Genomic DNA, 13,458 nt, shown 5'->3' on the forward strand with positions numbered 1-13,458 from the left:
AATTCAGTTGACTGACTTACTCGGAGATAACTACCTAGAACTGTTCCCCTTGAAGCCTGATTTCTCGGGCGAAAAGCTTCCCCGCACTGGTCCGAAATTCCCCGCCATCTTCCTCCGCAGCAAGAAACAACGGCCTCATACTTTTTTCTTATCTCACGGTTCATTCCATCCCGCCTGCAGTTCCCAAAGCAATTGTCATTCTCAACCATCCAGCTTAGCAAAGATACTCGGAAATATACTAAGCAACTTACAATGGCAGCCATCTCACGAGCCTGCCGGATCCGTACGTCTCTCGTCCCAACTAACATTCTCAAATGCTAACCAAAGGATACTAGGCAACCCGGCCTTATTGTACGCCCCATCCCCTGACTGATTAGAATAACCCGTACTCATAGTACAAACAGCATCTGCGACCTCCAAGAGAAATTTCGCGCCATCTACGAGTTCCCGAAACTGTACGACATTCCCTCCCCCACATGCCAACCCAAACTGACAGAGCAGGATAACAACAACCACCAAACTCCTCAAAGCCTCCTCAGCACTCAACATCCCCATCTACGTGACGACGCAGAACCGTCCGCGACTAGGCGACGTCGTCTCCGAACTCCACCCCTACCTCTCCACGCCGCTTGTGCGCGCCAACATCGACAAGACGCTTTTCTCGATGATCACACCGGAACTCGATGCGCTGTTGCCGAATGCAAAGGGCGGGGAGACGCCGCTGGATGTTATCATTGTGGGTATAGAGACGCATATCTGCATTACGCAGACGACGCTGGATTTGCTGGAGCGCGGGCATAGAGTGTATGTGATTGTGGATGGAGTGAGTAGCATGAATAAGGAGGAGAGGGGGGTGGCACTTGCGCGGCTGCGGGATGCCGGGGCGATTGTGACGAGTAGTGAGGGAATTTTGTTTGAGATATTGGGGGATGCGGGCAGGGCGGAGTTCAAGGCTGTTAGTGGGTTGGTGAGGGAGATGAAGGAGGAGACGAGGGAGGCGATGGAGGTGTTTTCGAAGATTTGATCTCTTTTTTTCTTCTCCTAGCGTGTCTGGGTGTGTGTATGAATGGACGTGATCAGGAGGCGAGGCTGCCTGTGCCTAAAGATATATAATTGATTGCTAGTGGTTGACTCATTTTGTCTACATACGGACCTTTCAATCCATGTTCCAAAACGCCATTTCCCTTCGTCCATTCCTGATATAGTTCATTTAGGCATTGTTACAACGCGTTTAGGCGGCTGGGATGAATTAAGCCAGCCAAACGCAGAAGCCCCGCCGATAGGATTCGGAGCAAACTGTTTGCCAGCCCGGCTTTCGTCTGGGGACGCTCGGGAGGACGTCGGTTGAGGAGACGCCGCGGCGTCAGTACCGGCCCCGCTTGACGCTGTTGGCACCCGTGTAGAAGACTTGGTCGGCCGTAGAACTTTCATCGTACGGCCCCGAGATGGCTTGCTCGCGCCGGACGATGCCGGGTCGATTTTCGTCTCCCGCCTCCATGCACTCCAGACACCTGCAGTTTCAGGCTTGGCGGCTTCGTTGGCCGGAAAGTCAATGGCAGAGGTGGTCTTGCCTGGATCTTCTTGAGCTTCAGCAACTGGAGACACGTCGTGAGAATCCGATGAATGGGTCTTTCGACCTTCATCTGGCTCTTCGGTGGATGCCCTTGCGGTGGTAGACGCAGAGGTAGATCGTCGCGATCGACTCGGCTCTCCGATGACCCCAACTCCAGAATCGCCGCTCACATCCGTCGGCCCCTTTTCCAAAGCCTGCCTTGTCGAGCGTTCAAGGCGCGAGCAATCTGATGCAGTGCAGAGAGACTTGAAGACAGAGTCATCCTCCGGCCGCACTAGGGGAATGGAAATCTTGTTCCTTTCGTCATCTACCATGATGATCTTGTCCTGAGAGAACAAAATGTCCGCATTATGGGAGCGAAGAATATCACTTCCAAGGATAATCTGAATGGAACGATCGTTGGGATCCGTATCCCGAACAAGAAAGCGGATAGTCAGGGTGGGAAGCTGAGGAACCGGGCTATTGGGACGAGACGACGCCTGGTGAACGCTGGCCTCCGGGAGATACATCGGAAGCTTGATGAACCGTACGCCATCCTCCTGGGTTACAAGATCTTCCAAGCCGAGTTTCTGCACCATCGGATACCCAAGCGTCGAGGCATACGATCCGGAACAGGCAGCAGCATACAGAAGCGAGTCATTTGAGAAATTCGTCGTCAACCAACATCGAATGACACACGGCACGGGTCCGAGGAGGAATAGACCCGGCGGGGGTATCAGAGGAGAGCCGCCGACGGACGAGCCCATTATGCGACTGGTCGTCTCCAGCCCTAAACTATTCGTCCGAGCCGAGTGATGTGAATGCCCTGAAGAGCTCTGTCGGCCATCAGACCGGTGGGACAGTGAGCGTTCGGTGAGTGGATGGCTTCCCATGCCGCTCCCAGTCCTCAGCGGCAGCTCGCTGGTAGATCGGCTGGCTTGCCCATAGTAACCATGAATAGCACTTTCATCGAACCGGACACTATTCGCTCTGGATGTCCCTCTTCTCGGTTCGTCTTCGCTCTCGAGACCCATTGGATTCGCCATTCCGGAGTGCTGGCCCTGATCGAACCCTTTAAAGGCGTCAGCAGGGGCGTGAAAGACTGGATCTTTGGAGTAAAACAATTAATATCTGCTATGGTACCCTAAGCATAGAAGGCGAGAAACGCACCTGTTGAAATGGTACCCCCGATAGAAGTAGGAAACGGTGACAAAGGACCCCAAACACTTCTCAGCCTCGCATCCTCATCCCTCCGTCTTTCCAGTCGTGCAATCCGCTCCGCCTGCTCAAACTGCGCAGCGTGAAGTTCCTTCAACTCCTCAAAGACGCGCCAAATGTCGTCGCGCGAAGCAAAAGGATACTGAGCGTCCATGTCCACACGGATGGAAACCGGAATGAAGAGGTCTTCCACAAGCGGCGAAAGGCGACAGACGGTTCACGCAGAGAGAAAAGACCGAATCCTGAAATCACAAGCTTCCTTACTAACACCAAGGCTTCGTATATCGTCTGCAATACTGCTCAGTTCCCTATCTTGTGTCCAGGTAGTGTCAACTGGCAGCTGGCTTAATCCTCGGACTCCTCCTCCCTCGTATGCTGTGAGACGGCCGTAAGGCCGTCCACCTAGCTGCTAGTATCTGATTTTCGTGTATCACTTGTCAGAACATACAGGTGGGCCACGGGTTCTGTACGGTATAAAGACGGATTGTGATGTGGTCAAGCGGGCGGCGTGGAATCCGACAGAAAGAGATAGCGGAAGGGATACTGTGTAGGCAATGGCACAGTCAATGGTTAAGCAATTAGCAAGGTGACTTTCGAAGGGTCTTTGATTCTATTTTAAGACGATTAGGGCGAATTGTCGGTTTTTCACGGTTGGGATCTACGGTTGAATTGGGGTTCTCGCAGGCAAAACGGGGTAGTTGGGTGTTGGAGAGAAACGCGTGTTTCCAGCGAGGGCTTGGATTGGCGAGAAAGGAAGTTGTAGGGGACTCCGAGAATCTCGATGATGATATACAGGTTTTATCTCGAAAGATATATGCGTCTCAGAGCACGAGGTGTGTTATGGATAGACGACTGATGATGACGGAGTAACAAAGCAAAGGGACGTGGGCAGTGAGGGGATCACAAGTCCGCCGTTCATCACTTAAACCGGCAATGATCTAGACCGCTTTTATTCTCCTACAGCGTGCACAGTCCATGCCAGCGCTTCTGACATTTGATCACACTCCCCAATTATCTGTGATCAATCATTGCTATAAGAATATTTATGTTTATATTTGATAATGTGCATTTCTACTGATCGTGTCAGCTTTAGTGTACGTTGACCACGGATCGATTCCAGGAGCTCATTGCAACGACATCATTTGGGAGCTTCCATCCACGCAGGAAAGACCATCTCGAGCGCCTCGGGGGCTTGATCAGGCCACTTGGCTGTGATAATCTTCATCACTTCCTCATACATGAGTCGATACCCATCGCCGGTAAAATGCAGTCCTGTAACATATCACAGTCAGCACGAGCCCCATATGAACGAAAACTGGGATCGAACCATCCGTGAAGAAACTCTGCAGCTTCTCGTTATTAGGGGCATCCCTGGAGCCGATCAGTGGCTCTCCCTCTTTCCAACCAGCGGCAGTCATGAACGCAGTCCAGAGATCTACCACCGCAACTCCTAGCGAGGCGGCGACCTCGCGGGCGGCCTCCGAATACAGCTTGGTCTGCTTGACTGTCCTGCTGGGATGAGGTGTATCCTTTGCGATATCGAATTCTTCCAGTTGGTATTCGTTCACCGGTGGCGGGGTCAGGATCAGTATCCTTGGGTTCTGAGCAATTGTCGCCGGGTGCTGGATGATCTTCTTCAGATTCTCTTTGTAAGTCTCCACTGGGACGTGCTGGTAGTGTCCAGGGACAGCCGCATCATTTGCTCCGAAAAATATTGTCTAGAACGTTCAGAATCATGCCTACTACTTCAGCGAGTAGGGCGCCATACCATAAACCGAACAGTAGCCGTCTCTGGTTTGGGGAAGAACTTGGGAAAGACCATGACCGCATGCGCGGTGCTATAACCACTATGCAGGAGTCAGTGCACGCATCTATGCAAGCTGCAAGTTGTCAGACGCATACCCGAAGCCACGGTTGATCACATCCAAGCGGCGGCTGTAGGCTGTAAAGAATTAGCATCGAAAATAGATCCAAGTAGCATGCCATACAGACAGGGGAAACCTTACCATCCTGGAGAGCGGGCTGAAAACCAAACCCCATACTCTGATCCGAAGACATTTGCGTAATGGAGTCTCCAAATAGGATAAACTGGTCGTAGGGCTTATACAAGGCCTCCTCGGCCGATTGGGCAACTCCGTTAGACATGATGCAGACAAGCAAACGCGCAGACAGTCAGGTCAGATTCAAATTAGTCTCTAGAAACGAATATCCCACAGTTCTGTTTGCGACAGTTGTTCCTCACGAGGACGAGGCACCTCTTATGGCTGGCGGTGGGGTTGAATCTCGATGGATCTCGGCCGCTTATCGGCTAGTCTGGCTAAATTGATTGAACCGTAGCTTAGCTTGACAACTACGCTCTATTGGATACGGAGCTTCGGAGGTTGTTTTGGGGTGCAAACTGTCGTGCCTTTTCGATGATTCACAGGTCGATGCTTATTGGTCTCGGCAAAAAGGTGTTTGTCGGCATGGGATTATCCACCAACAGCGTTGTTCCATTCTTTGTATACAATTCTGGTGGGGTTGATGCTCAGTGAACATGTGTCGGGGCAATTTTATAAATTTTCTCTACTTATTCGGCAATTCTCCTTTCAATAGTCTTTGCGCTTCGAGCATTCCCAGTCTGTTCGCTATAGATGATGCTTCTTGCAATGCGAATTTGTGCTCTTTAGAGTATATTCATACCAGATGTATCATTTTCTCGATTACACAAAAGGCCATTACAGGTATATGCATCAGAGCAAAGGTATGACCCAGTCACGATTTTGGACAAGATGATGAAAAATATGTACATCACTGCTCTGACCTCCGTTCTCTCGGCTGATGTCCATTCGTCAATGCAGCAGCTCTAGATGAACAGTGGAATTTTTAAGAAGAATTACGCCATTTCTTTCCCATCACATGAAGCAGAACGGTGAAAAGGAAGCTAAAGACAAAGAGGAGAGAACTGGTGACCGCAGAACTAGCAGCGACACCAACATTAGTGAACATGTCGGGGAACCTATCCACAAATTAGCCATTGCCCGGAGATTATTACTGCATGTTCAGCTAGCATGGACAGGAATCTCACCAGAATGGACCAATGAAGCCCCACATCTGCCGAACGAACGTGATAAACACCCCAACACTGCCAGAGTCCTGAGCATAGTTGTCAACAGCATAGGTGATAGCCGTCGTGGTCACCAGCTGATTGCCAAAAGCCGCAATGGCAGTGCCAATGATGGGAGAGACAACCCAGTGGCCTTCGGGTGCCTGCTGCGTGCAGACAAGGAAGACGATCACACCGACGATTGTCAGAATGACGCCGGGGTAAGTTAGCCAGAGACGATACTCGGGTTCGGGTCTTCTCTGAATACGACGAGCCCGATGGTTCATCCAGAAATCTGAGAGAGAACCACCAACTTGTTCTCCGAGAATCGAACCGATGATCACACCAAGGAATTGCAGGCCAAGTTGCTCGGCATTGAGTCCAAACTTCATTTGCAAAAGCTGAGGGACTTCCACGGTAATAAGAACGCTACCGAACAAGAAGACCATGGAATACACGATTGCGGGGATAAACACGCGGGCATGCTTCACCAGGGTCAGAGGGTGATAGAACTCACTGAGTCTCAGAGGGGTAGGATCGATGCGGCGAAAGGATAAGTATTGACTCTTGAAGTCTGCAGACAGACTTTCCTCACTGCCACCTAGGTAGAGGGTTTCGGGACCAAAGAACAGATAAAGAATGAACTGAACGCCATTGACGATGGCAAGGACCCAGTAGATCCAGCGATATCCTACACGATAGGCGACGAACCCAAATATAAGCGGTCCTGTCGGCGCATTAGCGGGCCCTGACTACTTCCAAAATGATAAACGCACCGACTGGGACGCCCAGTGTGACCATCAAGGTCCAGACGCCCATGTACTTGGCTCTCTCCTTCTTGAAGAAGGTTTCCGTCACAACAGCACTTCCAATCGCTGCAGCGGGTGATATGAAAAAGGCTACCAAGGCTCTGCACGCAGCCATGGATCCATATGTAGGGCTCTTGGCACAGCCGACATTGCAGATCAAGCTGATAATCAAAGACAGGAGAAAGATGGGTCGACGTCCAAATCGGTTTGACAATGGCTTCCAGAACAAAGGAGCTCCACCCAGAATCGCAATCTGAAGAGACGTGAGATAGCTGGCGCCCTGGACGGATTTTCCAAATTCGATGGCAATGTCTTCGTATGCTGGTGTAATGGATGCTGCTGTCAGGGTTGCCATGCAAGCGTGAAATGCCACAAGGACTAGATTGAGTACTTTCTGCGAGAAAGGGGACCTAGGTCAGTCATTGACCAAGCGAAGAGCGATAGGGACAAAGGCGTTAATACCTTCCAGAGAGGCCAGTTGTATGGATCGGCATTCGATGGGCTTGGAATAGGATCCAGGTCAAGTGTTCCATGGCGTTGGATCAGATATTCTTTGTGAGATACCGAAAGACCGGCTGCGGCAATCTCTGCCTCTGTAGCATGGATGTCATCTGCTTTCTCGAGACATTCGCTGTCTGTCTTTTCTGAATGAAGAATATCCTTCGTATCTAGGGCTGAAGACGGGCGAACGTCCTCCGCCATTTCAATGGAAGGCATGATATCTCCGTCTTAAAAGGAGAAAACTTGAAAGAGTAAAGACTTGGGTAAGGGGAGATATAGTAAGATGGGTCAAGACTAGTCTACCCCGGACGGAGGAAGATCTTGCGTTTATAGTGCCCCAGAGTAGGATGGGATACGCTACTTGAGGACTCAGATGAGATGATAAGCAAAGTGCATGAGTCGTGGGGACCATTCATCGCTTTGAAATCTGGTGTTTGAGGAGATTTAGCTCTCTGTCTGGACTCTGGACTCTGGACCGTCCACATCCAGAGGCAGCCCATCATCTCACCGAGAACATAGCAGATTAGGGACATTCGTGGGAAGATTTGTGGGGACTCATCCCCACAAATATCAGGGGGAACATGAGCTGCGTCAGCATCTGATTTCTATCGAGCTCGTGGCAAATAGCCAATTATCGTCTCAGGTCGTTTGTTGGGAGAAGCGAAGAGCTCGATTTGACGCCAGACGATTTCATGTGGGACTTAAGCTCAAGAGTCTTCCTTTGGTAATCCCCACAGAGGTAGCGACTAGCTATCTAGATAGACGATAGACAATGCCCTGTGTTCGAGGTTCGAGCACGTATGTTTTCCGTGATTCGGATTCTTTAAGACTCGGAGATACCAGTTTGTCAGACCCGCTGGCTAGATCAGTGACCCACTTGGCATATGGGGTAGAATTTTTGATCTGGGGTATGTCAAGGCCTCTGATAAAGTCTTATAGTCTCTTGATTCCTGCCTGATTTAATTATCAACAACGAACAGCTTGAAGAGGCCATCGGCGCACAGCAACTGGCCATCATGAAGCGTTGCTAAGCTTTACCTCAGTTGCCACGAAGCTTGTAACTGCCCGACTCGGGCTTTCTGTTTCAAGTCATTTGGGCCGAGTGTTCGAGCCTTTGCCAAGAACCTTGTGGCCGAGGAAGTGACGTACGCAGTAAACAGTACGCTCCTCGGTCCGAAGTGTCATTGTAGTGTCTTCGTCCGCAAAAATGTTTATTGAGTCCATGGCTCAATGACTAGTACCTGAAGGTGAAGTAAGTAGTTACAATTTCGAACTGCAGCTTCGAAAAGGTAGAACTCCGGCAATGAATTCGAGGGCTAGATGCCTGAGTTGGGAGTTTCTAAGAGGTCTAGGGTTATTATTGTGGGGTGTGGGGAGGATCGTTCTCTCTGCCTTGAAGCCTTGAGGAAAATCAAAGATCGCTGCCGTCGCTGCAGAGTGCTCCGGTACGGAGTTAGTGACGGTGATGTAACCATGCTCTCAGCATTGGATCCGACAGCAACATGATCCATCGCAATGGTGTAGTCTCTGTACTTCAATCTGGGATGTCTTCGCCGGTCCCGGCATAGCTGTTTACAGGACGACTTATTCTACATGGTCCATATTAGGGTGACATTGAATCAATATTATAGCTATCTTTCTGGGCCAGCAGGAGGACATATTTACTCGATAGTCCTGTACAGTCTGGCATTTCCTATGTCGCGGGATGATATATAATACAGGACATACAGGAAGCTTTCCACTAATAATAGCAGTGCCGCTGCTACCGCCTACATGAAGGATAGTAAGTCATTATTACGTGCTGACGCATCTGATAATCCATTTATCATGACGAGGCAAGTATATATGTGGAATTTAGAACGCTTGCTTCTCGAAAAGAAGTGTTTAATTTTGCACTTGCTAGCAGACTACCAGACTGGATAGTGTTAAGGATTGCTACAGTAAGCCATCCCCTGCAGTGTTTACCAGGCATATATCTAACTTAAGGTAAGAAAGTAAGAAAGACAGTGACCCTACCTTGTCTGGTTCAGGTCTCACAAACTATCAATGTCAGGTTTCCCAATCCAGGTCAGTGGCACATAGATATGTGATCGACGTACTAGACAGGGAACCCTGATAGGTCTATTATTGTTAGCACTTGGCCGATCGAGCCTGCACCTCGGATAGAAACCGGATGTCTCAACAAGGTGTTTCCGTCTATGCTTGAGACCTGACGCGTTTAGACCCTTACGGAGTCATTTATTGGGAGCATCTTGGACAATTGTTAATCATCAGTACCACTGCTACTGCTCAGTTTCTATGCGGGGTGTCTCCCTGGAGGCTTGGCAAGCGAAGCTACTAGTCTATGCACATGCAGGCTTCTCCTTCGGGCCGGTGCTGATCGTAAGCCCAGCTGTAGTATCTCGTCCACACAGTCAACAGATCCGACCTTGATTCGTTCTATTTAAGACTTTATTCAGAATCTCGAATTGATGATCCCCATGAGCCAACAGGATGACTCGTCATGCTCCATTGATGATCCCTCCAGGTGATGCTATCCGTAGCCTGACCATGACTTGCGGGATGCGGAGGTCATCTGCCCGTGCCACGATTGTTTCCAAGCCCACTAGCGACGATTGGAGAAACGCCTAGATAATTGTAGTAAAAAGCATCTACTGGTACTTGCATCGGCCAAGGCAGGACCTTTTTCGGTGGAAGTTTCGCCTCGAAAGCTATCGTTCACTTTTGTTTCATCACTTGTTACCTTTTTCTACACCTTTTTCTTCTTCTCTGAGACTTCTTTCATTGTTGAATTGTTTGTTGATATTCAGTTGGTTCGGGATAGCTTCACCGCTTGACCGCTCCCGTACTATCAAAACAAGTGGGACTGGTTATTCCACTGCAGGACATTTAAAGTTCCTCTTTTGTCTGTCGAGGACCTGTGGTGGATATAGAGAGGGATATGCGTTTCAGTAAGTCGGATATGAGCAGATCCAGTTCCCTCAAGACGAGTCCTCCTTTGGTGTTTGTTTGTTGTGCCTGAGGACTGGTTATAGTCTAACAAGGTTCACAGTTCTTCGTGTCTAGTTCGAAGCAAGAGTAGCTTCAAAAATTCCCAAAATGCCTCGGTCTGTTCCTCCAAATATATCGCCCTTGCCTCAAAATGACGACTCGAACCTGTCGGCAAGCGAATATCTAAACATCGCTTCCCGCACCGCTCCTCCGTCTCCATCGGCCTTCAGGCGTACACATTCCCTTCTGTCCGAAACTCATACCGGGTATCAGTCTTTGGAATCCCACATGGAAGCCGGTGAAACCACAAGTTTGTTAGGGAAGACTCGCGAAAATCGTCGGGGCACACCACGAAGATCGTACACCAGCATCTCCGCTATTCCGGCCCCTGATAGTTATCTCAGACACTCCTTGACGAGTGGTAGCCTACGTCGGTCTCGACATCACAGCCGTGCAAATTCGCAGTCCCTGCGATTTAGCCGAAGAAGCAGTATTGATGACGACCAAGATGAAGACCTTCCACCATCGGCCAAAGATGGAATGACCGCTTCATTTCTTGACGAGCGTAACTGGTACGACCAGTTCACCTCGACTGACTGGGTGCATGACAGTATCGCTGATGGGGCGCGTCTGCGGGAACTGCGCAAGCGCAAGGATTTTCGCGGTCGCCTGCTCGCGGCGTTTGATGGTGCTCAGGGTTGGATTCTGGTTGCCTTGATCGGCTGCATCACCGCTGCCATCGCCTATTTTGTGGACGTGACCGAGGATTTCGTCTTCGACATGAAAGAAGGGTTTTGCACTACAAGATGGTTCCATAACCATGAAAGCTGCTGTGCAGACACCCTGGACTGCTCTGGATGGCGGTCATGGTCGCAGATTCTCAGTCGGTCTGGCTCCGACAATGGATGGGTCGACCATGCCATGTTTGTGCTCTGGGTGGTTATCCTTTCAGTTATCTCATGCTACCTGACATTGTTCACGAAGACCGTTGTGCCATCGTCGGTCTCGCTCACGACGCTAGATGAGAACCTCGGTGCCGGGACTTCTCAAGGAACGAAGCGTGACACCTCCGAGGACGGTTCTCCAGCGTCATTAATTAGCCCGAAGACGCATTATCCAATGATCTCCACGCGCCCCGCTATGACTTACTATTCCGCAGCAGGCAGCGGAGTGGCCGAGGTGAAAGTCATCAACAGCGGTTTCGTCCTTCACGGCTACCTCGGGTTCAAGACTTTGGTCATCAAGACTATTGCGCTAGTTTTCAGTGTCTCGTCCGGCCTGAGTCTTGGGAAGGAGGGTCCGTTTGTGCATATTGGCGCCTGTGTCGGAAACATCGCATGTCGGTTGTTCTCCAAGTACAACGATAACGACGGCAAAAGACGAGAGGTGCTCAGCGCCAGCGCTGCAAGTGGTGTCGCCGTCGCTTTTGGTGCCCCAATTGGTGGAGTTTTGTTCAGTTTGGAAGAAGTCAGTTATTATTTCCCGCCAAAGACTTTATTCAGAACGTTCCTCTGCTGTATCGCGGCAGCTCTTTCTTTGAAATTCCTCAACCCCTACGGCACTGGCAAGATTGTCCTTTTCCAGGTCCGGTATGTGACCGATTGGGAGATATTTGAAATTGTCGTCTTCGCGCTGCTTGGTGTTTTGGGAGGAGCGGCTGGCGCTCTCTTCATCAAGGCCTCGAGTCTGTGGGCCAAATCATTTCGCAAACTTTCCATTATTAAACGCTGGCCAATGCTGGAAGTTATTATTGTTGCACTGGTGACTGGGGTGGTCAGTTTCTGGAATCGGTACGCCAAGCTGCCTGTCTCCGAACTCCTTTTCGAGTTGGCAAGTCCGTGTGATCACGAGTCCGTGACATCAACTGGGCTGTGTCCTACGGCAGACGGGATCGGCGAGATTATCAGCGATCTGCTGGTAGCCTTCGTGATCAAGAGTCTTTTGACAGTGGTGACATTCGGCATCAAGGTGCCCGCCGGAATCTATGTCCCGTCCATGGTTGTCGGCGGTCTCATGGGCCGTATTGTTGGCCATGTAGTGCAATTTTTGGTGGTAAAGTTTCCAAACTTCTTTCTATTCTCGACCTGTCCGGTCTACTCGGGCATGGAGTCATGCGTCGTTCCAGGAGTGTATGCAATGGTGGCCGCTGGGGCCACCATGTGCGGCGTAACGCGCTTGTCCGTCACTCTGGCGGTCATTCTGTTCGAGCTGACGGGCAGCCTGGACCATGTCCTGCCGTTTTCCCTGGCAGTTCTGTGCGCCAAATGGACTGCAGATGCCATTGAGCCTCGTAGTATTTATGTAGGTCTAGCGTCCCATAGGACTGCTAATTCCAGGATGAGCTAACTTTGATAGGACCTGCTCACTGATATGAATTCTTATCCATTCCTCGACAACAAGATTCAGCTTCTCTCGGAGGACGAACTTGGAGACATTGTCCGGCCTGTTCGGAAAAGCCGCGTGATTGATATTTCAGAATCGCCTTTCGTGCCAGCAACCGAGCTGCGCGCCAAGCTACAGCACCTGCTCATGGCAGGTGAGCTGGACAGCGGCTTGCCCATACTGCGCAACGATATTTTGTGTGGTATTATACCGGCTCCAGACCTTGAGTACGCCCTTGACACTATTGAGGATGAGGAACACACCATGTGCCTCATGTCAATGGACACGGCTTCTGCTGTCGTTGACAGCGAGGATTCCAACGGCAATAGCTGGGTAGACTTCCGCCGATATATTGACCCGGTGTGTAGCCTCATTTTTCCTGCTGTGATTCTTAGACTGACAGTTCTTTGCAGGCTCCAATCTCTCTCGATATACATTCGCCCATCGACCTTGTCTACCAATGTTTCGCCAAGTTGGGACTGCGTTATCTGTGCGTTCTCCGCGATGGCCAGTACGCAGGCCTGGTCCACAAGAAGGCATTCGTCAAATATGTCAAGGAGAACGAATGAACGAGACATCCTCTACCCACATGGATAGGGTTGAAGCATAATGCCAAGATCAACCCGTTGTTTTGGCATACCCGGGGTTTACTTTCACATTTTGTCCCATAATTCTTGCCCTACATACACGTCCCTTGTTTTGTATTAAGTTTCCGTTTGGCAAGTCTTGTATATGAACCTCGAACTTGAGGGGAGGAACTTTGCTTTGGCATTTGCACAGGCTTCATGTAGATTAGCGTTGGCCTTTTGACGAGTCGTTTCAGCGGACATACATCATGACAGCATGTTATACAGTATATACGGAGATCAATATTGACAAATGTATATGAGATTACCAAGCGCTCAACCTTCAACCCGTAG

General features: G+C 50.2%; 5 protein-coding genes across 5 annotated transcripts; 2 read left to right on the plus strand and 3 right to left on the minus strand.

Moving 5' to 3' along the window:
* Positions 1–252: 252 nt before the first annotated feature.
* Positions 253–1,024, plus strand: ALT_4133 (isochorismatase domain-containing protein 2, mitochondrial; the record flags this gene model as incomplete). Its single annotated transcript, XM_089599686.1, has 4 exons — positions 253–283; positions 336–351; positions 396–455; positions 502–1,024. 4 exons carry the CDS (start codon positions 253–255, stop codon positions 1,022–1,024), a joined length of 630 nt encoding a protein of 209 aa, XP_089456024.1.
* A 182-nt stretch (positions 1,025–1,206) lies between these two features.
* Positions 1,207–2,924, minus strand: ALT_4134 (uncharacterized protein; the record flags this gene model as incomplete). The annotated part of the gene is made up of 2 exons (XM_089599687.1): positions 1,207–2,624; positions 2,723–2,924. The coding sequence occupies 2 exons, from the start codon at positions 2,922–2,924 to the stop codon at positions 1,207–1,209; spliced, it is 1,620 nt and encodes a 539-aa protein (XP_089456025.1).
* Positions 2,925–3,908: 984 nt separating this feature from the next.
* Positions 3,909–4,915, minus strand: ALT_4135 (SGNH/GDSL hydrolase family protein; the record flags this gene model as incomplete). The annotated part of the gene is made up of 5 exons (XM_033558258.2): positions 3,909–4,042; positions 4,098–4,488; positions 4,539–4,617; positions 4,673–4,712; positions 4,777–4,915. The coding sequence occupies 5 exons, from the start codon at positions 4,913–4,915 to the stop codon at positions 3,909–3,911; spliced, it is 783 nt and encodes a 260-aa protein (XP_033414149.2).
* A 720-nt stretch (positions 4,916–5,635) lies between these two features.
* On the minus strand, positions 5,636–7,381 carry ALT_4136 (putative MFS transporter; the record flags this gene model as incomplete). Its single annotated transcript, XM_033558257.2, has 4 exons — positions 5,636–5,768; positions 5,838–6,582; positions 6,632–7,058; positions 7,127–7,381. 4 exons carry the CDS (start codon positions 7,379–7,381, stop codon positions 5,636–5,638), a joined length of 1,560 nt encoding a protein of 519 aa, XP_033414148.2.
* Positions 7,382–10,264: 2,883 nt separating this feature from the next.
* Positions 10,265–13,107, plus strand: ALT_4137 (putative voltage-gated chloride channel (ClcA); the record flags this gene model as incomplete). The annotated part of the gene is made up of 3 exons (XM_033558256.2): positions 10,265–12,457; positions 12,512–12,898; positions 12,952–13,107. The coding sequence occupies 3 exons, from the start codon at positions 10,265–10,267 to the stop codon at positions 13,105–13,107; spliced, it is 2,736 nt and encodes a 911-aa protein (XP_033414147.1).
* Positions 13,108–13,458: the final 351 nt, after the last annotated feature.

This window comes from Aspergillus lentulus (assembly GCF_001445615.1).
Source record: "Aspergillus lentulus DNA, contig: Alt08, strain: IFM 54703, whole genome shotgun sequence".
Lineage (NCBI taxonomy): Eukaryota > Fungi > Ascomycota > Eurotiomycetes > Eurotiales > Aspergillaceae > Aspergillus > Aspergillus lentulus.